This window comes from Aedes albopictus, chromosome 2 (assembly GCF_035046485.1).
Source record: "Aedes albopictus strain Foshan chromosome 2, AalbF5, whole genome shotgun sequence".
Classification (NCBI taxonomy): domain Eukaryota; kingdom Metazoa; phylum Arthropoda; class Insecta; order Diptera; family Culicidae; genus Aedes; species Aedes albopictus.
The window spans coordinates 48,973,442-48,999,445 of NC_085137.1; the positions used below are offsets into that span (position 1 = coordinate 48,973,442).

The 26,004-nt window shown below is 40.0% G+C and overlaps 2 protein-coding genes across 2 annotated transcripts in view; one reads left to right on the forward strand and one right to left on the reverse strand.

Annotated features, from left to right (window-relative positions):
* Nucleotides 1-5,321, forward strand: part of LOC109421518 (E3 ubiquitin-protein ligase RNF123) — a 42,724-nt gene extending 37,403 nt beyond the window's left edge. Inside the window, exons 6-11 of the mRNA XM_029871221.2 lie at nucleotides 55-418; nucleotides 616-1,383; nucleotides 1,447-1,635; nucleotides 1,736-2,237; nucleotides 4,484-4,661; nucleotides 4,727-5,321. Coding sequence (XP_029727081.1) covers nucleotides 55-418; nucleotides 616-1,383; nucleotides 1,447-1,635; nucleotides 1,736-2,237; nucleotides 4,484-4,661; nucleotides 4,727-4,937 — 2,212 coding nt within the window. The 3' untranslated portion in view covers nucleotides 4,938-5,321. The remainder of the gene's footprint in view (nucleotides 1-54; nucleotides 419-615; nucleotides 1,384-1,446; nucleotides 1,636-1,735; nucleotides 2,238-4,483; nucleotides 4,662-4,726) is intronic.
* Nucleotides 5,322-5,354: 33 nt separating this feature from the next.
* LOC109421519 (splicing factor 45) lies at nucleotides 5,355-12,976 on the reverse strand. The gene is made up of 4 exons (XM_019696029.3): nucleotides 12,738-12,976; nucleotides 12,168-12,667; nucleotides 11,785-12,103; nucleotides 5,355-5,713 (listed from the first exon to the last, which is right to left on the reverse strand). Exons 1-4 carry the CDS (start codon nucleotides 12,882-12,884, stop codon nucleotides 5,441-5,443), a joined length of 1,239 nt encoding a protein of 412 aa, XP_019551574.2. The 5' UTR covers nucleotides 12,885-12,976; the 3' UTR covers nucleotides 5,355-5,440.
* Between the last annotated feature and the right edge of the window lie 13,028 nt (nucleotides 12,977-26,004).

A 26,004-nucleotide genomic window follows, 5' to 3' on the forward strand; every position in this document is an offset into this window, starting at 1 on the left:
GTTCAGTTCGCGCAAGTTAGACATGAAACCAATTTCAAAAGTTCTCATTTTCAGCACTGGATCTGAGCTCCATCACCAGGAAGGAGATACGTCGCTCGGGTCGGGCCGACCCGGAGGCAACAGTGGACCGATCAAAGCCGGCAACATGGATGAACGGCAGGCGATCTGTGAACTGCTGGATTGTGCCGTCATCTTCTACTACTCGGTAGCGCACAAGTACGTCGTCATGATTGCCGATCTGCGGGATAACATTTGCCATCTGTCGGACATTCTGTTGGAAACGAAAACGAACTGTGACGATGTGGTGCACAATCTGGAGGAATTGAAGCGCTCGAGCACGGTTGGGTTTAGCAAGGCTCACGAAGAGTTGATGCAAGAGCTGGACACGCGATTTGGTCAGCGGAAAAGCATATTTGCGGTGAGTGTTATATACCTGACTTATTACTATTATAAATGCATCGTTAACTAACGTAGGTCATACGAGCTGAACAGTATTATCTCATGATAACAGAAGTTTTATATTTCTCAATATCAGAACTTTGTTGGGTTCTTGTGACCCTGATCCTAATTTCTTTGTAAAATATTCAATCAAAACCAAAACTGTGCCCATTCCAGAAACGATCGATGGAGCTGGCTCGAAAGCAAGCCTGGTACCGTTCCGTAGCACTTGGCTCACACCGCAGGTCACTGCTCTGCTGGCTGATGGGCATTGTGTTTGAAACACTAAAACGCTTCAGCGAAGAGGACGTCCTGTTCTCCTTTCTGCCGGAAACCTACATCAATGTGATTCCGGTACTGCTGGACACGATTTTGGATTTTAGCTACCATGATACCGGTATTCAGCATGACCTCTCGGCGGACAGTGAACTCATCGGATCGGCTGCCGACTTCCTGGCGCTGCATCTGGCCGATACACGGGTCATTCTAGCATCCTGCAAGGATGCTTTGATCCAGGCGTTAGGGTCGCTCACTTGCCATCAGGCGGGAATCCGTGCGCTGGAGCAAGCATCCCCAAAAAGTCAGCAGGCTTTCGTACGCGCACTGCTAAGGCCCTACGAGAACCGAGCTTGGGGACAAAGCAATTGGTTGCTTCTCCGGTTCTGGTTAGGAGATGGATTTGGATACAGGGAGTCCCGTCCACCGTGTGTATGGCAAGGCGGTAAAGAAGCTGGACGCTCGCTAGGACTGTATCGAAGTCGGGCGAAGAATGGATCCCACACCGGATTGCTTCATCTAGTTGCTCCTGCCTGTCCATCGAAGCACTTTCAGCGGATGATCAGTGAAATACTGAGTAAAGATGAACCGTATTGTACAACGTTCCTAAACTCAGTTCTGTCCCAGCTGAACTGGGCCTTCTCGGAGTTCATCCACATTCTACAGGATGTAAGGCGGTTCTTGTCGTTAAATACTTTCCCCTAATTCATTGATTTTTTTCTTTCCACCTAGATTCAGAATGTATCGCAACGGGACGAACAGCAAGTAATCGAGACGAAGCAGCTCAAGATTTGCTCGATGTGCTTCGAGTTGACCGTTTCGTTGATGCGAGCCCTGGAGATGATACTGACCATAACGCCGGGACTGTTGCAGGATGCATCGAGGGCCAACAGTGAAATCATTCTAGGGAGGATTTGTCAAGTGAGTATTGGGCTTACCAAAGGAAGTTGCTGAGTTCTGATAAATGCATGGAGTTTAAGCACTGAATATCTTTACTTATTTCTATAACAACCTTTTGCAGCTTGCCATCCAAGTTCTATCCCGGGTAACTATTCCTCCTGGTTGTTTCCAACACGTGATGGACCTCTGTTTACCGGATTTGAGCAACGTAACTCACTTTGCTATCATCAGCGCCGCTATTGGAATTCTTCTAGCGCTGATGAAAAACGAACTGCTCGAAGATGATACCACCATCGCTAGTGGTAGCAGTAGCAGCAGCGCAAGTACCATCGGTACCAGTAACGGAACCGTGATTGGAATCACCAAGATCCCCCGTATTTCGAAACACCTACTCACGGACACCAGTTTCCACATTACTAGTTTGGAGTTTGCTCTGGGGGACATTAAAACTCCGATCGCGACCAGCAGCCACCAGGCACCGAGGGGTAATTTTGATCCAAAGATGAGAGCTCACATCGACCCGCTGACGAATGAAGTTCGTGTGCCGTCGCCGTTCCGGGCGATTATCGGCGTGAAGGAGATCGTTCCGGATCCACCGATCATCAAGTTCAATATGGCGGATTGTAAGTTTGTACATCTTACTCAATCGATTGCTAAAAATTCTGTGTTTTTGCTCTGAACTTCTCAAGATATGACGAACAAAACGATTGCCTATACGACGGTATTTCTACCATGATTCAAAACTGAGTGATTCGGCGGATAAGCCCTGAGGACCGGTTAGCATTGAGGAAGTCCTGAAAACATAAATAGTAAAACTTTTGTTTCATGGTGATTTTACAGATATCTTGAAATCTTCTTGCAGGGTGTCTATTCTTAATTCATAATTCATATTCATAATTCATAACTCAAAAGCAAATTCTCTGAGTTTTCCAGATTTTTCTAGGGAAAATTGTGAAGTTTTATAATTAAAAAAAAAAACCCAAGTTTTCTTAAAATTTCTATAGGGAAACTTACGTATTCTCGGCAATTTTGTTCTTTTCGACATGGGAGTTTTTTTTTGGAACTCTAAGTTGACGTCAAATCTTTCTCCACCGAGCTGAATTTTACGACCAAGTTTCAGGCAATTTGACCTATTAGAACTCCCCATGACGAAGAGAAAAAAACCTGCTGATAATACCCAATGCCATCCTACTTTTCATAAACTATACATGAATATTCCCAAAAATCAAGTAAACATCTTTCAAGATTTCTGAGAGTTGTTCCTGGGATTTCTACCAAAGTTCCTTCCTGGATTTCCGCAGAAGTTTTTCACGAAGTATCTGTTTAAGTACCCCCGATATTTCTTCCAGAGGGTTTTCGATATACTTCCAGACGATTTTCCATAAAGATTCTGGTAAGAGTTCTGGGAATAATGCAGAGAAAATTCGATACAACTAAGAGAAACAGCCTGGCTCTGAAGAAAATCACGGGGAGAATTCTAAGAATTCAGTGAGAAACATCAGCAATAGCTCCTGTAGAAATCCCAGAAGGTACTCCGGAAAAAAAACCGTAGGAGAAAGTCCAGGATAAATTCAGAAAAAAACTCTGAGAGACCTCCCAGGACCAACATTTGAAGAAATCTTGTGGGACAAGTTCTAAGAGAAACTGCGAAAGAAATCTCAGGTAAAACTTCGAAATAAACCCCGCGAAAACCTTTAAGAAATATCCCAGCTGAAACTCCTGTAGAATATCAAGAAAGGACTCTAGAAGAAAGCTCGCAGAAATTTCTTGAAGATATTACAGGAAAAACTTTGGACGAAATCTCGGACGGAACTCTTACAGAAAGTTCGTGAAAACTCCATAACAAATCCTTGATGGAATTCTATAATTCTCAGGAATAACTCCTGTAGCAACTCTGAGAGAAATTCTGGGGAAATCCCAAGAGGACCCGGAAGGATTGGCTTAAAATCTTCAAGTGGAATGCTGAACAAAACTCTGCGACAGCTTCTACGATTTATCCCGATAGGAAATCTTGTAGCGAATTCGCTATAAATTCTGGTAGAAATCCAACGAAAATTCCTTTGAGCAAAACGCAGGAGAAACTCAGGGAAAAAAACCCACGAGGGGCCCTGGGAGCAATACCGGGAAGAAATTCTGTAGCATCCCCGTGAAGAACTACAGGAAAATCGCTCGGAGTTCAGAAAAAAAAAAATGGCGTGATAAATACGGAAGGAAATTTTGTAAAAAATCCTGAAAGGCATTCCAGGGGATTCTGTGTCATTTGGCATAAAGTCGTTTGGCATAATGGACATTTGGTATAATAAAGAAGGGTGCATTTCGATTATGCCAAATGTCCATTATGCCAAATAACCGTTATGCCAAATGACTTCATGGAAATATCTGCTAGGTCTAGGAGCCTTCTTTGTGTTGCACGATTATCTACTTCTTGATTTAAGTTGCTTTGCGAAGAACTTTTAACGTCTCCTCAGAGCAACAAGCTATCAGTAAGAACCTGAATCATTAACGGGAAAATATTGGTATTTTGAAAGTTTGTTCTTACTTCAAACATGTGGTGAAAGCTCACATTTTTTTTATTCAGACCAACAATTCAGTAATCTTTATGGACTCTTCTTTTGAGTAGATCTACAAGTAGTAAAATTCACTACTTTTTGTCCATACGACCCAATGTTTTATTTTTTATCGGAGTAAAATTTCCCTGAGTATTCCAGGTTTTCTCCTGTTAAATAAAACTCCCTGAGGATTCCCGGTTTTCTAGGTTTTTTTTTCAGGTAGAAGACATTCTGTCTTGGCTCAGGAGTATTACTTGAGAAGTTTGAGGAATTCTTCGAAAAAAAAAACACTTTGCTAACATGTTTTGACCTCTTTCTAGACCCCAGTCACGTTACCAAAGATGAGCTCAACAAGGTTCGACGCCTAATCGAAATCCTTCAGTTGCGGCAAACTCTTCTGTCGGAAATAACAGTTCTCTCGGAGGACTCACTTTGCCCCATATGTTATGCCAAACAGAATTCAGCAGTGTTCGATCCTTGTCAGCATCAGTCTTGCGAGTAAGTTTAATCCTTGAACTACAATTGATGAACATGATATCAACAATTCTATCCTCAAAATCTAGAAATTGCATCATCCAACACTTGATGAACAACAAGCAGTGTTTCTACTGCAAACTGGCCATTTCGAAGGTGGTCCGTACAGACGGAGCGGTGATCTACGAGAACAGCGTCCCACTTAAAATATCCTCGACGACAACGGGGTCATCGCAAACGGACGATATATCGCAGGCAGTCGATGAAGGCGATGGACCCAGCGGGAGTCCTCGACTGTAGAAACCAAATTTCCTGTCGAATCTTGCCCATTTTACCCATCATAAGACACGTCTGCATCATGACTGCACGTTAAAAAAAAACTTTGTCCATGTCTGATATTCACAAATTTTCCTTCCGCATGAATCTAGTCACAAGCTGTGTAATTATTTGACAGTTTACCGAAGAAAGATAAAGGAAATCTGAAAATTGAGTTACTTCCTTGTGATTTATAACGAAACTTTGAACGTAAGTTCATCCTTTATCTATTTTTTCTGTGAAATGTCAGAATAACAAAGCGCGCCTAGCTTAGGTACCTATACTCGGGTACCTCACTAAGAAAAAAGAGAGTGATATTACAAAACGTATTGAAAAAGACATTTCTTCAATCACATTATTAGGTATATTTGTTTGCTTTTGCTTGCCATTTTTCTCAAGAAAACGAGCCACTAAAATCCATCAAGTACACACACAATTCATGGTACCTCTCGCCCTCTTTAAATTTCCGTCCGAAATTCCCCCTCTACTCACCCAATCAGGTCCATGCTGTCGAACCGTTCCTGGTTGTAGAACCCGGCGCGAACCTGCCGTCCGCCGAAAAATCGCCCATTCAAGTCCACCACGGCCTTGATGGCACTCTCCATGCGCTTGAACTCAACGAAGATGCGAACCGTTTCCTCCGGAACAACCTTCGGCATTTCGTGGATCACCACCGTTACCACGTCGCCATACTTGGTGTTGCACTCGTCCTTGACTTCCGGTTCCAGCTCGTCGTCCACGTCTCCCGGGCCGACCATGTTCTGCAAAAGATTGGAATCATCATCGGCTATTGAAGTTATTGCTTCCTTTAAGGATAAGGTATTTGGAGTAGACAGCTCAAATTTTCTCGAGCAATAATCTAGAGAACCGTCAAAAGAAACTGGCTGAATATGTTACTTAATGTTTACTGTACGGAAGCAAGCATCAAGTAACATTTCCAGCCAGATACGTATGTTGTCACTTTGAAAGCCTTTCGGACAACTTCGGGCCTAGATATGAAACTGGTATCCGTGGGTAGCTTGGTGCAAGGAGTTGCTGCTGTTGCACCCCGCAAAAATGGACTGTACCATCACCATATTCGCTTGATGGCTAGAGCGACTACCGTGATTGAACAATGTTGTACAAAGGACTGCATCCACGAATGGCAAAGTAATCTTGGTCACGGTGCAAAGTTATCCGTAAATTGGAGCGCCGAAAGCTAGCAAGTGGCATCGATCTTTGGCATTGTGGAACGAAAATGACCTGCCAAACATTTTGCCAAGGAAAGATGGCACGTCTTGTTTCCGAAAGCTACAAAGAAAGTCAGAATCGTTACTGGACCTATTTCTTTTGTTCTTCTAATAGCGCTGAAAGATTCACTGCACTATACGAAAGTCCAGTCCGGCAGAGTACCCAGATTAGTCAGGTCGGACCAAGGTGATAAGTACTGTGGTAACGAAGTCAACGAGTTCCTGAGAAGCAACGGAATAAAGCACCAGTTCACTGTTGCTAATACGCAACAAAACCGCGTTGCCAAAAAAAATAAATAAATGAATAAAATGTTTATTTATTTATTTGTATTTCCATCAACAGACTTTCTGTAGTCCCAATGATATTAAAAACTTAAAACTATTTAAAAATGTCACAAATCACAAACAGAAATTACATTACGAATCACATGTGTACCATATTTCCTACTTAAAATTATGTCAAGTTATTGAAAAAGTCAGTGAACCTTCGCTTTAGTACGTTCCTTGTCATATGGAAGTCAAAGACTGATGCCACAGGTTGAAAATACGTTGTAAACCTAGTAGAGCACTTCTTATCCCGTAATTGTTACGGCGAAGTGGAAGCCTCAACATCGAGCTGTTCCGCAGCAGCCGTGGTTGAATATTGATGTTCACTTGTCGTAATATAGAATCATAGTCTATTCGCCCTTGAAGAGTATCGGCCACGGTCAAGGCTCTAAAAACATCCCTTAGTACACGCAGAGGTTGCAAATCAATCAACTGACACCGCCTCTCGTAACTCGGAAGGCGAAGCGGGTCCCTCCATGGTAGGACACGGAGCGCGCAACGGATAAATCGACGTTGAACTGATTCGATTCGCTCAGTGCCGTTATTGTAGTTAGGACTCCAGACTGCTGATCCGTATTCTAGCGTTGATCTGACGAAGGATCAGTAGAGCGTTTTCAGTCAGTAAATGTCGGTGAAATTTTTCGCCACTCTGAACACAAACCCAGGGTTCTGGATGCTTTATCGACGACAAAGGATATGTGGTGAGAGTATGTTAGATGCGAACAGCACGCCCAGATCTTTAACACACTGCACTCGTCCGATAGGCGTTTCGAATATCTTGAAGTCGAAAGGCACTGATTGCTTCTTTCGCGAGAAGGAGATGCATGAACATTTTTCACGGTTAACGGTGAGACGATTAAGTTTACACCACTCTGCGAAACAGTTGACCTGCTCCTGAAGTAAGCAGCAGTCTGTAGTTGAATGGATACGCAGGAATAATTTCAGGTCGTCCGCAAAAGACAGCCGAGGAACTTTAAGAACCAGATGCACGTCGTTGAAGTAGATAAGGAAAATCAACGGTCCCAGATGACTAGCTTGTGGTATACCTGACGTAGCACAAAAACTCGAGGAGCGAGAGTCTCCTATTGCCACTACCAATTGACGTTCTGTGAGATAAGTAGAATAACTAGCCACAGAATGTCAATGTCGCGAGTGTTCGTGTGACCAACATCTAGTATGCCAGGTCCTTATAGCGTCAGTACTGGTACTAGGAGTGCCAAATCAATTTTTTGATGACAAGTACGACTGCAGCACGGAATTCTGTAGAAGTTCTCAAGTTCTCAAGCACTAACTGATGACAATTAAAAAAAAAAGGTATGGTGTCGATGACTGTAGCATGTACGACGATGCAAACGACCATGATGAATCGGATGATATCGTTGATGATTGTCCAATCCATGAGGACATAAAGACCATCCTGGAGGAGGTGACTACTGAAACACCAAGAAGATCGACTCATTCAACGAAAGATGTGGAACCTGAGCGTAAATCTGCGGATGAAAAAATGGTCGATCAACCGTCCAGTGAACCACGTACGTATCAAGAGGCCATCAGTGGTCCGTTGAAAGAGTTCTGGGAGGCAGCTGTGGAAGACGAGCTAAAATCACTGAAGCGAAGCGATGGGGTGTTTGGGAACTTAGAACGTTACCAGATGGGTAAAATGCCATTGGTTCACGATGGATCTTCAAGAATAAAGCATAATATTAATACCCAGGGCTTTACTCAACCATCAGGATCAGGACTGACTTATGATGGAGTTTTAGCGCCTGGAGCTAAACAGGCTACATTCAGACCACAGCTGCCAAAAGGAAGATGCTCGTAAGACACGTGAACGTGTAGACTGCTTTCCTTCACGGTGAACTTGAAGAAACAGTATACAGGCATCCAATTTTTCACTCACGTGATCAAATTCCCCGGATTTATCCCCCTCCGCGATCATGATTTCTCACTGCATGGAATGAAAAATAAAAGTCTCTCACTCCAGCGCTCACGATAATTTTCTTTCTCTCCATGGGCAACTCACGGATAAACAACAAAGTATCCAATTTTTTCACTCCGTCTGCGAGTCACAGAACATCTCCACCGATACACGAGATCAATTATTTGACGTTTAGTGGTACAGTGTTTACATAACTTGTACTTGCTTCATGGCCATCTAGATAACACGGCACCGCTAAGACGTCAACCGGGTGAAAACGTTGATTGATGCAGACCGAGCAAACATTTTCTCCTGCGAGAGCAAACGATTTGTGAGTGAGCGCTAGTTGGAGAGAGCATACCTGTATCCCGCAAAGGAACCGGAGTGAGAGCCTTTTTAATCGTTCATGGGTGCAAGGAAAATATCACAGGCTGCTTTATCCGGATAATATCGCTGTGTGATATATCGTTACTCGCGTGAGTGAGGGAAAAATTTGGTGCCTGAGTATAATACATGGAGCTATCCATAGGAATTCACGGCAGAGAAGGTCAAGTCTGTCATCTGCGAAAAAGCTTGCATGCATTGAAGCAGTCTGCGATAGTCTCAAAAAAGCTGAATCGGACCCTTACTTGTATAAACGAAGACAGAAGAACCAAATAACGTATCTTCTAGTACCTATACGTAGATGACATACTTTTGGCCGGGTCTGGTACGTTTGGCATAAGGCCGTTTGGCATAAGGACATTTGGCATAAGGACGTTTGGCATAAAGGACATTTGGCATAAAGGACGTTTGGCATAAAGGACATTTGGCATAAGGGACGTTTGGCATAAAGGACGTTTGGCATAAATAATATGTAAAATATATTTTCCCTTTGGAGAAAAATTAAAGAACAGCCTTCAAGGGAAAGAAGGCAAACTTGTTGTTGGTGCATTATATTGGATCTCTTATTCTGGAAATAACCTTTTGCTTCCATGAATTTGATTTTATTTTTTCGGAAGGGGAATGTTCCTTCTTTTGTATATAGGCTGTTCTTCATCGATACAAGCAATTTACACACTCAAAACAGATTCGCGGGCTCGGCAAAATCGCGCACAGCCGTCTGCTCAGCAAAATCTTTATCTGGTATCTCAGCAAAAAGTGACGATTGTTAGCTGGTTCTCAACAAAACGATTGCCGACCTTTGCCGACTATCAGCAATGAACTGTCAAAATTGCTGAGATCCCGGCAAAATGATTGTTTGCTGATTGCTCGGCTGTGCGAATCTCGGCAAAAGTTTGAAAAAATGCTGATATCCCGGCAATCTGAATTTAGTGTGTAGATTCCGGTAATGGTTCTTTCCAGCAAATCATCCTTGTCTGCATATTATATCCATAAAAACTAATGCATTATAATGTATTATCCTTCTTTTGTATACTTATCCTTCTTTTACGTTAAGTATGTAGTTCATTTTTTACTGAAATCATTTTATGCCAAACGTACTTTATGCCAAATGTCCATTATGCCAAACGTCCTTTATGCCAAATGTCCTTTATGCCAAACGTCCTTATGCCAAATGGCATTATGCCAAACGGCCTTATGCCAAACGTACCAGACCCCTTTTGGCCACAACAAATTACTAAGAATATCGTCAAATTATGCGGGGGGAGGGGGGTCTGGCCAAAGTCTACGCTCCATACCATAATTTTGTATGAACAAAAGTCTACGAGGGGGAGGAGGGGGGTTCTGAGATGGCCAAAAAAGATTCTACGTAGTTTATGAACAGCGCCTTATTGCTTCTACGGACAAACTTGCATGATCTTATAACAGTTCCCCGAATTCCATTACCCCGAATACCACTTCCTCGAAAACCCGAATACCATTACCCCGAATAGATCGTTACCCCGATAACCATTTCCCCGAATACAATTTCCTCAAATGACGCATTACATCGAATATCATACCCTTACAAAACAATGTCTTTCAATAAAGACTTTTTCCAGAGAATTTCAAGAGCGCAGAGATAGTATCCACCGAATGTTTGTAACTGGCGCTGCACTGAAATTGAATGCAAATAGTATGAAATTTAATATCAGATATTTTTCATTCTTTTGTTCAAGTGCTATTCTTTCGAGCCTGGGAATACTGAGGGTATAAAGCAATAGTTAATTTGAAATAAATAGAAAAAAGCGGTACTGTGTAATAAGTAGGTGATAATTTCGTATAATTCTGCTGCTTTAGTTAACTCAAACTCTTTGTGTCAAGACTTTAGACTTTGTTCCATGGACTGTGTACAACTCGCCAAGTACTTATCATTATAACAATATAAGACGAAAGAACAACCTATGATAAAAGAAGCAAAAATCTATATCATAAGCTCCCCATCTTAATCTTATTATAAACGCTTAAGTCTAGAAAGAATAATCTATAAATTCTAAAAATGAAAACTCAACCATTTCATCACAGTCATAAGTTTCCTTTGACAATAATTGTTGAACAATATTTTTTCAGGGTAATCATCTATTCGGGGTAATGAACTATTCGGTCTAATGGTATTCGGGGAAATGGGTAATTTGAGGTAATGTTATTCGAAATATTGGAATTAGGGGTACTGGACCATTCGTGGAATTATGGTTTTCGGGGAGATGGTTTTCGCTGTAATGGAATTCTGGGATGTGTTATAGGACCAGCAAAAAGAGGAGTGAGAGGCTACCGAACGAAAATTGATACCAGATCCTTATTGGAGGTTTGCTGAGACTGTACGTAGTCATAAATACATGACCGGATATAAGCGCATTGATTCTTGGCAGAAGAGTAAGTGAACCAACTATACTGGGTCGAAGCGAAACGAGTATTGCGCTGTTTGTAATGCACTAGTGAATATCGACTGACACTGGGAAACGTATCTCAAGATCTGAAAGTTTATGCTAATGCTGACTGGGACTGTTAAGGACCGTAAGTCACATGCTGGATGTCTCTTTTGGTACGGCAATGAATTGATCATGTAATGTACCAGAAAGCAATGTTGCTCAACCGAAGCGAAGAACATTCCCCTCGCAGAATAACCATATCCTTCAATTTCAATATGAGAATGCAATTTCATTAATGCCAAAGTGCAGTAATCTTTTCTGAGGCTTCATGGAAATTATTAAATGCTAAGACATTTAATCTCTGAAAAAGTAACGTTTCGATTTTTTACTGCATTCCACGAAATAAATACTATTAGCTAGAAACACGAAACTTGAATTCATTCGTATGACAGGTACGAAGATAAATCATTATCAATCCAAAAACCTCTAAAATTATAATGCCCCTAATTTGTAGCTATTCGTTATTCATCTGAGCTAGAAGAAGCCTACTGATAGCCAAACAAACTCACCCTCAGCAGCACCACTTTGCTAGGTGACTTCATGATTTCCGTGATCGATGGTTCCGATGCAAAGGACGACGCCTGTGAAGTCGAAGGCGGTGTTGTTGCAGCCGATGCAGTTGCTCCTGGTGGAATCTCACCCGGCGGCAGCATGCTAATGTCCTTTTCGTGTACGATGCGACCACCTCGTTTGGAGGTCTTTTCCACTTGCAAAGCCATAGACATGCCTTGCTCTTGCTTGCCCAAACCTTGACCATCACGGAAACCGTATTTAGCCATAATCTTAGCAGCAACAGAGCTGCCTCCGTACGCTGTGAGATTGGCCATCCTGAAAAGTAAAAAAATACTTCAATATTCAAATTCCATATCGAATTCTGGTAGACAGAATATACTTGGACCCATCCGGAATTTGTGCGACGGATTCCTGCAATGACGCGGGTGGAGCAATGGCTGCTCCAGACTTCAATCCAGGTCGGAACTCTTCCTCGTCATCGGACGATGGCCGCCCGGCAAATCCACTCTTCTTCGCTCCGGGACCATCATCACCCCCGGCACCTCCTCCACCGCCACCGCCGCCTCTGGCATGCATCTTATTCAGATTGATACCTCGTTTATATTCCCGTTTGTTCCGACCGCCATAGTTGTTCATCGGCTGTTTTGGCGGCTCCTTAGCTTTCCGATCTTTGGTGAGCTTCTCGTACTCGTTTGGCCACAGAGGGTTGTACTCGTCAATCACATCCCAACTGTAGGCATCTCCGCCACTTGCGGTACTGGGAATGGATGTTGTGACCGTAACCGGCTTGTCAACCGATGGCTGACTGCTACTCGACGGAAACCCAAACAAGTCAATATTTTCCTTCTTCGCTTTAAGATTCGCGACCGGAGTTAATCCCTGATAAATAACAATATTTCCAAAAATGATTCCTTCCCGCAAAATGCAAATTGTTTACAAATCCACTTACAGGTTTTCTCAAAGCGTTCTTCGGCTGGATGATGGGCTGTGCCGCCTTTTTGACCTGCAGTTGCGACTGGAGCAGTTTGATGCCCGATGACCAACCGGCGACCTTATCCGGACCCTGCTTGGTATCCAGATCATCGTAAAGGGCCATTCTGGGACAGATTCAGCTGGATTTATTCCGTAAAACTACCGCGGACACGAGAACAACACTTGTTTTTTCTGATTTTTTTTTTATGCTTTGTCTTTTATTTTGACAGCAGAATGCCAAAGTATTTTAATAGAAGGTATCATGAATATGTAACTAACGTTAGTAGCGTTAGCTTAGCAAACCAGACAACATTCTGGAGTTCGATTTGAATTGGTCGAATCTGCATATAGTAATCACAGCAAACATACGACCTATTCAAATCGAACACCAATTTTCCTCGACATCTTTTTCAATGCGGCGCGAGCTAATAAACCATCCAATTAGGTACAGTTACAGATGGCACAGATAAATATTGCGTGCCACTAGGCCATATGAGTAGAGTTGAGTAAATACTCTTTACTCAGATATCTGTGAAGTTTCACACAGATTTGCTCCACGGCTTCACGGAGATTTAGTAAAGAGCTGTAATAGTAGTTTACGCAACAAGGTGCAGAATGAAGATTTTTACAGCACGAGTTGTACACTTATTCAACGAGGCTTGCCGAGTTGGATAAGTACGACGAGTGCTGTAAAAATCGAGTTCTGCACCGAGATGCGTACAACGTTTTTTGCAATTTCATAAATTACCACTTGAGGATAGTTTTTAACAAAACTTTTTCATCAAACTGCACACAGATTTCCATAGCCATGTTTAAGAAAGTCTGATCATAGCAGGTTATACTGTGCAGTTGTCACAATTTTCCAAACCTGCGTCCAGAAAGCATCAAGAAGTTGATCAAAACTGAAAACAGTGCTGTAATGGTTCATTACGCAACGCAAATCAGTGCTGTAATGAACCATTACAGCACTGATAATTTGGTGTGGGAAAGTAGGCCTTTTCCTGTCAGATTTGTGTGAGGTAAAACAGTTTATTACGATGAGAAATTGCAAAAAGAGTATTTACTCAACTTTATTCATACGGCCTACTGTCTCTTTCGTTTTCACGGTAAAGCACTGTTTGCAGTTCAGAAGGAATTTCTCAGCCTATCTTGATGCATGGGAAATTCCTTGTCTGAATCGCTCAAGAAGCCGGTTTTTCTTCGATCACAGTACGCAGTAGTGAAGAAATGACAGTTCAAATAGCAGTCACCGAAGAAAGTTTCTGCGAGGAATCACTCAAGAAGTTTCTTGAGCGATTCCTTTCGAACTCGAAACTGCGCTTAAAAGCAGATTAGTTAGGTTGATTTCTGATTTCGTGTAGGCGTCAACTTAGGGGAGCAGGCCTAGTTCGCAGATATGGAAGTTAAATGACGACCGTGGACCCGTTTTTTATTATTTCCCCGAATAGAAATTGTAACGTAGAAAACATTAGCATACCGTCTTACCCCGCTGGTTCGACACGTTTTAATACGACACTTTTTAATTCGTACCCCGCTTATTCGACAAATGTCGAATTAAAAAGTGTTCAAATGTCACAGTGATGTACACTGTAAATGCAAAACAGTTTGATATTGTTCTTATACTGTCACCCGCAGCAGCTCCTCTTGCAGCCGATAATTCCGGAAGTTTTGAGTTGGTGGTATTCGACACCGAAACCGCCTGGAGACCAATCGGAATGTACTGAGGATGGAAACAATCGTAGAAAGAACTAGCTTTTCTTTCGTACCACCGCAATATATATTGAAATTTTGTTTCATAACAAATCCGGAAATCAAAACCAAAAACAAAAATTGAGTTGCCAAATTGCAATGAGCAAGATGGTGTAGGGTGACCAGTTTGTCGAATTAAAAGCTTACCCCGGTTATTCGACAACAGTCGGTGTCGTATTAGCGGGGTAATACGGTACATCTATAAAACCTTAACATTTAATGTATATTGTTGTTCTGCTAATGTACTCAGACTTCAATGAAACATCCAAGTACACAGTAATACATAAGATTTACATATAACATTGAAATCAAACTTCAATGTGATGTTGAATTTAACATCCTAAAACATCCAAAAACAAACTGTTCTAATGTTACATCAAAATCAAATGTTATATTGATATCAACTGTTGTTCGCTTGATACATCAGACTACATCTAATGACAGAAAAATGTCATGTAACATTGGAATTCAACATCATATTGATGTCATGAATTGCTCACTTGAAACATCAGAATACCTATCACAGCATTAGAATGAAATGTTACATCAGAATTAAATGTCATGTTGTTGTTGAGTGTTGCTCACTTGAAACATCAAAATACATTTAACGACAGATGATTGTGATGTTACATTAGAGTTAAACATCATATTGATGTCGACTGTTGCCCACATGGAACATCAGAAAACATGTAACGACACCAGAATAAAACGTTACATTAGAATTATACTTCATACTAATGTCAAGAATTCCCCACTCGAAATCTTGGAACATCAGCATACATCAAACGACAGATGAAAGTAATGTTACATTAGAATTAAACATCACATTGATTTCTCTATCATCAAAATGGATTCAGCTTAATAATTTGACGTTTGAGCGGTGCCGTGTTTACAGAAAATGAACTTGTTTCATTAGCCAGCTTAATAACATGACGCCGCTCAAAAGTCAAACAAGTGAAAACGTGCATTTGTGCAACGCTTTTTTCTTGTCGTTTGCTCGCGCTGTCGTCGGTTTGTGTACGTGTCATCTTTCCCCGTGTGGATAGGTATGGATCCGCAACAGTTTGTGTGTGAATCGCGGTGAAGATGCCAGTCAGAGTCAGAGTCAAGACGCCGCATTTTTCTTGTCGTTTGCTCGCTTGGGTCGGTCGGATGCAGCAAATCGATGCTGCTTTCCGTGATTATTTTGTTTTTCTTTTGCAATTCGCCACGTCGGCGATCCGGGAGTGAGTGCAAAAAAGGAGCTGCTTCGGTTGGTTCCTTTGTGTCGGTCGGTCGGATGCAGCAAATCGATGCTGTTTTCAGTGATTCCTTCGCAATTCGCCGCGTTGTCGATCCGGGAGTGAGTGCGAAAGACGGAGCTGCTGCTTCAGTTGGGTGCGGTGGGTCGGTCGGTCGGGTGCAGCAAATCGATGCTGCTTCTAGTGATTCTTTTGTTTTTGTTTTGCAATTCGTCGATCCGGGAGTGAGTGCAAAGGAGGGAACTGATTCAGTGAGCCTCTGCACGAATCTGGCGTACTGCTCACTCCCACAGAAAACTTGAAAACAGTTCGCACAGTAAAAGTCAAATGTGACTTTTACTGTGCGCGCTGTTTTCAAATTTTCTGTGGGAGTGAGCAGGACAGGGCAAATTCGTGCAGAGGCTCGTTGGATGCGTTGTGTCGGTCAGATGCCGCAAACTGATGCTTTTGGCAGAGGATTTTGTTTTCATTCGTCGCGTCGTGGATGTGAAGTGAATAAATATAGGAATCAGTTTTGTTCGTGTTTCGTTCGACGGCGAAAGACCCAGACAAATGCTGTTGCAGAGATGGACGACACATAAATGGGTAAGCTCGTTCTAAGTTATTGCTTTATTGTGAAAATTTATAGTAAATTCATTAAAACTTAGTTTAAAACACATAGGGTAAAAGCTCCCTTAGTGGAGGTAGTACCAATAGTGGTGGTAGTGGCAATTCAGCACCATTTCGACCAAAAAGCTTGCAAACGACATTTTTAATAGATGCATCATACCTAATTAATAACAGTTATTCAGTTTTATGTTCAGGATTTGCCGAAAAACCTATTTTAAATAAATATTTTCCTTAATTTTTTTGCTCCTTTGCACCTATAGTGGTGGTAGTGTTCCTATAGTGGTGGGTCCCATAAGAATTCAATGGGATGCGCCACTATAGGAACCAATGTTAAATTTTACCTCCATAATAGGAACAGTGTACCAATAGTTGGTGCAAGTGATTTATTGGTAAAAACTGAAATAAACAATGGTTTTTACATTTTTCCTAGCAAATTTAAGTGAAAAACTACCGATTAACGTTCTCAAACTTTTTATTTAGTGGTATTAACAATTTTATTCAATTATTTTACTACAATGAGCTACTAATAGCACCACTATTGGTACATTTACCCTACATAATTCTGCAATAATCCTGCATTTTTTATCGTTCTAAGCACACTTTGTTTGGTCCGTCACTTTGAGTAACGGCGTTGACTCTAAATTAACGGTTTCTATGTAGAGAAGTGCTTCAGGAGTTCCCAGGCAATTTCTTCAAAAGTCCCTGAGAATTTCTCTTGGAGTTTCTAAGTAATTTCACCAGGATATCCCCAGGAACTCGTTTAGGAGTACCGCGAGAATTTGACACATACTACGCACTTCTACGCCAAGGGTGTGAAACTTCAAAGTGCTTGTTTTACCCCAAGCTTTCCAGCATATGAAAAAGGGTTGATTCAGTCTTAGGAAAACCATTTGTTTTACTTAAAATTTAACTGGTAACGTACCGTCGTTGGGGGTGAGAATGGGTCAAAAAAGGATACAGTAGACGTTCGATAACTGCAACATGTTTACGTTTCATTTATCGAACGAAAATCCGATAACTGCAACGCCTGACAGTGTCAACAAGCCATCAATTGACGTAAAATGAACGAAAAATTCATTCGACTGTTCATTAGGGCTAACATGGCGCACCATTTTGACGTTTGGCGGTGCGATAACTGCAAATTTGTTGCACTTACCGGACTTGCAGTTAAAAAGCATTGCAGTTAAACCGTTTGCACCGACCGAACGTCTACTGTACTCAAAGATGGTTTGTTAAATAACAAATGCAGTTGAAGTCGGAAAAACTTTTTATTTGGTATGTATATTCTTCTATATGGTAATGATAGTTTAGCAAGAAAGTATCACATTATGTGAATTGTCTACTAAACTACAAATGATTGAAAATTGACCCAATCTCACCCCTTAGAGGGGGTGAGAATGGGTCAAAGTATTTGAAGTCAGCTATCTAAGAATACAAGTTAGTTTTATTGATCATATCTAGTAAACCTACTTAAAATACAATGAAACCATGACGAATAAAAACTTAGGTAATTTAAAAAAATGATTAATCCACCTAAAAGGGCTAATACAATCGAAAAAATGGTTGAAATTTGATAAAATAAAGTTTGTATGTTGTATCAGCATTTTTAGCCACCATAATCATTTTCAATTAAAGTTTTAACCTCCATGAGAGGAGGGGGGATTACATTGAGGGAGAAGCGCATTGAAAGATATATTGAAAAAAAAAACATGACATTTTTCGACGTTCGTTCGTTTTCCGAAATTGTGTCATGTTACCGGTTTTATGGCCCCGGTATTTCCGGGATGCCACTACCGTCTGGAAGTTTCACGATATTTCCTTAAAATTTAAAAAAAAAAGAGTGGAGAAGAAAACGCTGTCAAGTCTATTTTGTGAGCTTACGATATTGCAGTACACTAAAGATTAGCTGATGATCATAGGAGCTGTCCAAACGCATGGGTTTATTGTTATAAATGATTTTAGGCACTAAACGTATGAACACACTCGCTTGACACTTCTTCGATATATTTTCAAAATAAAAATATGCTTTTATGAAGATACGGTAAACATGGCTCCACTCTAACGTCAAATGGGGACTGAAAAACAAGCTGAATTTTTTAGTTAAGGTTATGAGCACTCCATAACATGCTTGACCCAATCTCACCCCCATTCTTAATATTTAGACACAGGGTCGAAAATATTGAATTTTTAAATAAAAAGTGCATTGACAGCCCGCTTTTTTCGTTGCCTCAACCAGGTAATACCTACAGCTAACCACTTATAAGAAAATTTATGGTTAGGTACTTGTGTGAAACATTACGGAGGAGAATTTTTTTCAGAGTGATTTACTAGTAGTTTCATCATATAAGTTTAGCCACAAATTTAACAAAAAAACGATTATTGCTAAACATCTTATTCTGCATCATGACGTGTAAAAACATCATCTGTTTGAAATAATATAAAGTTTTCAATATAAATTAGCGATAGTTGATGAGCTATTTCAAAATTTATGTTTCTCCGTTTTGACCCAATCTCACCCCCCAGACCCATTGTCACCCCCATCGACGGTATTTAAATAGTTAGGTGAAGTAATAGCATTTTATGTAAGAAAAATGAATTTTTTCATTGATAAGTTTCAAATATGTCTGCTTGCGTATGAAAGTTCAAAAACATTATACCTATTTTTGTAAATGTAGTACAGTAGACGTTCGATAACTGCAACATGTTTACGTTTCATTTATCGAACGAAAATCCGATAACTGCAACGCCTGACAGTGTCAACAAGCCATCAATTGACGTAAAATGAACGAAAAATTCATTCGACTGTTCATTAGGGCTAACATGGCGCACCATTTTGACGTTTGGCGGTGCGATAACTGCAAATTTGTTGCACTTACCGGACTTGCAGTTAAAAAGCATTGCAGTTAAACCGTTTGCACCGACCGAACGTCTACTGTATAATAATGTATATTTTATACACCCAAAAGCAACTTTTCATAAAAATAGATTTAGATATGTTTTAAGCACTTTTTGCAATAGCCGCAATTTAATGGTGTCCTGTTACGAAAATAGCACATTTGTTGTAATAACTAATTTATTACGAACTTTAGAAAAATGATTTTCAGGATTCTCTTAGTACTCGTGGAGACCTTTCTTCCAACATTATTTATTACACCAACGAACCTAACCTCAAAATGACTGACAATTCTCAGGTCATTTTGACAGTTGTAACATGAGCATGAACAGGACGGCAACAAGATCGGCAACCTCGGCAAGGTTTGCTTTGCCGAGATTCGAAAAAAGTGCATCTGTCAAACTGTCATAAAACACGTGTCATCAGTGAGGGAAATTTTAGTGGAAAGAATTTTGATCACGACTAGTAAGTACCTACGGTAAGTTTTTAAGTAAAATTCATCATGTTCCGCTTTCTTTTTCAGCTGTAAACATCAATCCACGTCGAATCAGATTGTTTGAGGCATCATATCAATGGAAGTAGTGATTTTACTTGCGCACGGCTTGAACGTTTGTTCCCGCACGGTATGCCGCAAGTGCGACCGGAATCCAGGACGGAATTAGGAAAATATACATCTTTTAAGTGTACCATGTACGATGAACATAATGTCAGAAGTAGGTTCAGTGCTAAGTAGGTAGAGGTGTAGACAATAGGTGTATTGATGAGAAGTTGTTATTAACTATTCGAATTTCTTTTGTTGTCCAATAGATTGTGTAAAATGCTACAAATTTGATCAAGCACGCCGTAAAATTCGTCACCCATGATTTGGCGCCTACATCAGTGGTCTAACGACTCTTCGCGTTCTCGGCACTAGTTCCAATATGTCGCTTAAAGAGTTGCCACATATGATGTTAGGTAAGCTGAGGTCAGTTAACTGACTGATGGGGCACGGGAGCTATTGCAATGATCAAAATGTATGCATTACTAAGTCATTCTAGACGGACTATCGAAAGGAAAACGAGTATTTAAGAATATAACTTCAATCTATCATGTCGGAAGTAAGGTAAGGTGCTATGTAGTTAGAGGTGCAGACAATAGGTGTATTGATGAGAAGTTGTTATTAACTATTCGAATTTCTTTTGTTGTCCAATAGATTGTGTAAAATGCTACAAATTTGATCAAGCACGCCGTAAAATTCGTCACCCATGATTTGGCGCCTACATCAGTGGTCTAACGACTCTTCGCGTTCTCGGCACTAGTTCCAATATGTCGCTTAAAGAGTTGCCACATATGATGTTAGGTAAGCTGAGGTCAGTTAACTGACTGATGGGGCACGGGAGCTACTGCTATGATCAAAATGTATGCATTACTAAGACATTCTAGACGGACCTAGAGACGGACAATCGAAAGGAAAACGAGTATTTAAGAATATGACTTCAATCTATCAATATCTATCAATCGCAATACATATAACTGTGGTATGTAATCTAGAACATTAGAACACGTTTGTTTTTTGCAAATATGAGTATCCATCTTGGTATCAAATGGTTATGTACATCAAAGAACGTAAGAAAACGTCTGAATCTAATGTTTTTTCATCAACATACATCAGAAATACGTTTGAATCTAATCTATTTGCACATCATAAAACATTTAAAAACATTTTAAATTAATGTCTGATTTGACGTCAACATACATCAGGAAACGTCTGAATCTGATGTTTTTTACATCAACATACATCAGAAATACGTTTGAATCTAATGTATTTACACATCATAAAACATCTAAAAACGACTAAAACAAATGTCAGAATTGACGTCACATACATCAGGAAACGTCTGAATCTGATGTTTTTTACATCAACATACATCAGAAATACGTTTGAATCTAATGTATTTGCACACCATAAAACATCTGAAAACATCTAAATCCGATGTCTCAATTTGCATCAATATAACGTATAATTCTAATGTTTTTTACATCTACATACATAACAAAACGTTTGAATCTAATGTTTTTGCACATCATGAAACATCTGAAAACGTCCAAATCTATTGTTATTTTACATCAACATACAAAAGAAAATCGTTATAGTTTTATGTTTTTTGCACATCAAAAAACATTTGAAAACGTCAGATTTTGATGTTTCGGATTATTTGCTTGACATCAGAAAAACGTTTGATTTCCTGATGTATACATTATGTTACCTTGCATAAACACATCTGAATCGTAATGTTTTCTAATGTTCAACATCAGAAGTACATCAAACCTTGATGTTGATGTATACATCGAAATTTAACGTCAGGCTAATGTAAATTTTTATTCGGGTCGTCATTAAGGCGATTAATTTTTAGATGGGGTAGTCTTAAACTACAATCACAAAGAAGCATACGTCACACCTTGCGTCACACCATAGAATAGACTAGACTGACTAGACATAGAATAGACATAGGTCACACTCTACTCGCACTCCACCGAACACCTTTTAAACGGTGGATTCAAATATATTTAGTAGGTCAATTTATTGGCTGACTGTTTGACGTTTGCTCACTACCGCCATCTAGTGGTTGCTTGTCCAATTACAGTTTGATTAGTATTAGTCGATTATGTTTTCGTGATGATGTTTATAACTGAAATTTGTTCCAAGAGTTGCTTCTCTGTACATACTACAATCTTAAAGTTTTCATGATTCTTCGATTTCCAAATATTTAAAACGCATTATTGCGATTTTTTTTCGACTTAGACTTTGATGCAATAAATTTCGTCGTACTCATATTTCGCTTTCGATTTCGCTGTCACTCTCAGTCGCAGGGTTTTTGCAACTCGCCTGATAATGTAACAGTTTTCGCCCGCCGTCTCAATGTTTGCCATTAAGGTCTTTTGTTCTCGGTCCACCAGTTGGTCATGTTTACGCAACATGTTTTCATAACAAAATTAGTTGGTTTCGCCTGAATCGGGGAAAGAAGGCGAAAATGTGTTATAAGTGTTAGGTTTGTACCATATTAGGACGGGTTCAATTTCGTCGCCAAAGTCTGATTACTCGCAAGAAATACTAAATATTTTTTAAGGATATTTATTTATTGCAATATTGCAACACATTTTAATGGTCTTGAACTAAACAAGCCACCTGTAATTCCATTTGTTTCAGAATAGTTTTTCTTGAGAACTGCAATACTTTTCAATTGAAAGACAGTGTATCCACAGAGAAAAAAAAACGTAACACTTAGATTATAGAAATTGATGATTCAGTGGATTCTCAAATTATCACAGTAGTCTAAACATTACTAAGAAACCCAATACAAAACTAAGGTTTACTAAGGTTTACAAATGTCATTTTCAGTGGATGTATCAACGTGTCAACAAGTTGTAAGCATTCTAATGAAACAAAAATATAATATTTTTATTATATTATATGTACCGCATTTAGTTCACCACTGGACTGCGAACTGCGACTTCTATAGTGCGAAAACGTAAATAAAAGTGCGCGATTGCATCAAATCAGGTTGATGTCTTCGGCGCACTAATACTTCAATCTATGGTGAACAAGTGCTCTGAAGACACCGAGTTGATTTGATGCAATCGCGCACTTTTATTAGCGTTTTCGCACTCGTGAAAACTAGTGCGATAGTCCAGTGGTGAACTAAATGCGCTATATATTATGACGAAAAATTTGCGGTCGAAAAAATGTTAGGTAGATCCACAATATCGGTTTTCTATGAAATGACTGTATGTGCACATACTAGGGTGGGCTTTCGGATTAGAAATTGCACTGTACATATAGATCTGCTGTCTAACCCATTAGGGGCTGTTCATAAACCACGTAGACCAAAATTTGGCCATCTCAGACCCCCCTCTCCCCCCTCGTAGACTTTTGTCCCTACAAAAATTTTGAAATTTGTATGTAGCGTAGACTTTGACCAGACCCCCCCCCTAAGTCTACGTGGTTTATAAACGGCCCCTTAGCTGAATTTGAAGTATGGAAATTCTTTGAAACACAAACGAATGCCGAAAGAAAGTTTATTTCCTAGCTTTTACATCTCAAAGCGCTTTATACTGAAAATTTGTTCCACAAATGTTGGCTCTGGGGGGGGGGGGGGTTAACCCTAAACCAACCCTCCCCCCGTGGCTACGCCAGTAGCTAGCGTCCTAAATACCTAAAGTCCAAATTTGTTATACACGGTGGGTGGTACGTTAAACGTTCCGCGGTTTCTCTATTGCCGTACATCCAGTTAAGCTAATTTTGGGTTGTAGTAGCAGCATATGGTAAGCAAAATACCTTCCAAAAATCAACTGAATTGGTTGAAAGACAGCAGATAAATTGCGGCGGGCGTAAAGTGGGTGGAATCGTGTATAACGAATTCAGACTGTACATATTATGTCACCCACTTTACTGCCCCCACTCGCATAACAGGCCCATATGAATAGAAAACCCAGCAAAAATGGGGTTTATGCGAGTGGGTGCAGTTTACGCCTACCGCAATTTCACGGTCCTTTCATAAAATTAGACGATTTTTTGCACGCAGCTTATGGCTATAGTATAAAACATCGTAATACCCTGATACCAACACACTTTTGATCAAAAGTTGACCCTTCAAACACACGGTAATGTTTTAGACACACACCTCCGCCCATTTGCGCCCAATCTCAGAATTTGGATCTCTTCCTTGAATTACATTTTTTTTAAAAGTTGGTGATGATAAAATGTCACGGTCATGAAAAAATGGTGTGACATTTTCTATTTCCACCATTTCAAGTGCAAACGTTGGTCCGTAAATATTGGTCGGTAAATATCTGTAAACGGCCGCAGTGAAATTGTCATATAACTAAATGACATTTTTATGACATTTTACAACCCTGACCGTAATAAAAAATTCTCCACTATCATATTAAGTGAACATTGCTTAAAATTGTTGGACGTTGACCATTAGAAACGAAGAGAATAATTCAATGTATTCTTATGCACCATTGGCATACGTTTTCTCCAAACCAACAAAAAACAGCTTAATTAGCATTCGCATTGGCATTAAGCAAGTCGCACAAATTCGTAGGTGGTACAACCCTGGATCGCTGTTATGAGGATTGCATCCTTCCTGTCCGTTAACAAAGCACAAACATTTGGGACTAATCTCTGACTCTTTGACAAGATTGACGCAATCCTCCAACGGTCAAGTGCTGTCCTGGCCACGTCCTTGCAACAGCTGAGGGATGGGAAAGGAAGATTAGTTGGACACCTATGAAAGTACATAGAGACCTGTACATTCTTTCAGTCCTAGGCGTCACGGGAATTTGGGTGTTAGTGGAAGGGTAAAGTACAAAGGAAACGTTTGGTCAACGTTCAGGTGCACAACATATTTCTGAATTTGATCCTTTTTGGGTGTTTGATTTTAAATCTGAAATAGGAAAGAAAATTATAGATTTACCTGCATCATTTTATATGAAATGGTAGATTTTTTTTTTTATTCTTGTTCACTTAACCTAATTTACAGCTCTATTGTCCACTAGGGCACTACGTGAGCGATTTCATTTGACAGCTGCATTTATACAGGGGATAGACAAAATGATCGGGACAGGCAAAATTTTCACTTTTCAAAAAATGTTCAACTAGCTGTAACTTTTTGAAAAGTACATCAAATATTTTCAAATTTTTACTGTAAGATCCTCAACTAGTTGTGTATCAGTGGACAAAATTTGGAAAAGATCGGACAAATCTTCACGAAGTTATAAAGATTTTTGAAAAAGGTAAAATTATCCGATAGCAAACTTTGAGCTGTTATATCTCCGGATTCAATGAACCGAATGCAATGAAATTTTGTCCATTTATGACTTATATAATGAGCTATGAAAAACCATTGACTTAACTTAATATTCTTAACACGGAAGAAAGTTATAACGATTAGATTATTTTTCTAAAAAAACACCAAATTATCAAAAACATCAACATCGTTTCAAAATTCAAGATGCAAATTATAGTTCATTTAGTTTCCCTCTAATTGACTTATATATAAATGCGTTTTGAAGGAAAGTAACAACATAGCCGCCAATAAATTGAAAATGTAATGGGATGCATATTAAAAATAGACCTATTTACTAAAAAATCGTGAAAAAAATAAAATCGCTATAACTTTTTCACTTGCTAAAAATTTCAAGTTAAGTTAATTGTTTTCCAGAGTTCATTATATAAGTCATGAATGGTCAAAATTTCATTGCAATCGGTTCATTGAATCCGGAGATATAACAGCTCAAATTTGGCTATCGGATAATTTTATCTTTTTCAAAAATCTTTATAACTTCGTGAAGAATTGTCCGATCTTTTCCAAATTTTGTCCACTGATACACAACTAGTTGAAGAACTTACAGTAAAAATTTGAGAATATTTGATGCACTTTTCGAAAAGTTACAGCTAGTTGAACATTTTTTGAAAAGTGAAAATTTTGCCTGTCCCGATCATTTTGTCTATCCCCTGTACATTGTGTACAGCGCCTAGATGTATATTCTATTCTACTTTATCGAACTGGTTGCCTTTCTGCTGCTTTCATTTTTCTACTCTATACATGGTAGAATGATGAGCACAAGGATGATGGATGGCCGTTCTTCCTTTCCAGTCCGATTGGGGGTCCATTATGAGTAGCGGTTCGCCGATATCCAGGTATCCGGGTCCGTTTGAGCCACGGGGCTCAGAAGAGGGTCAGTGTCAGCTGCTCTCGGGGGAAGAG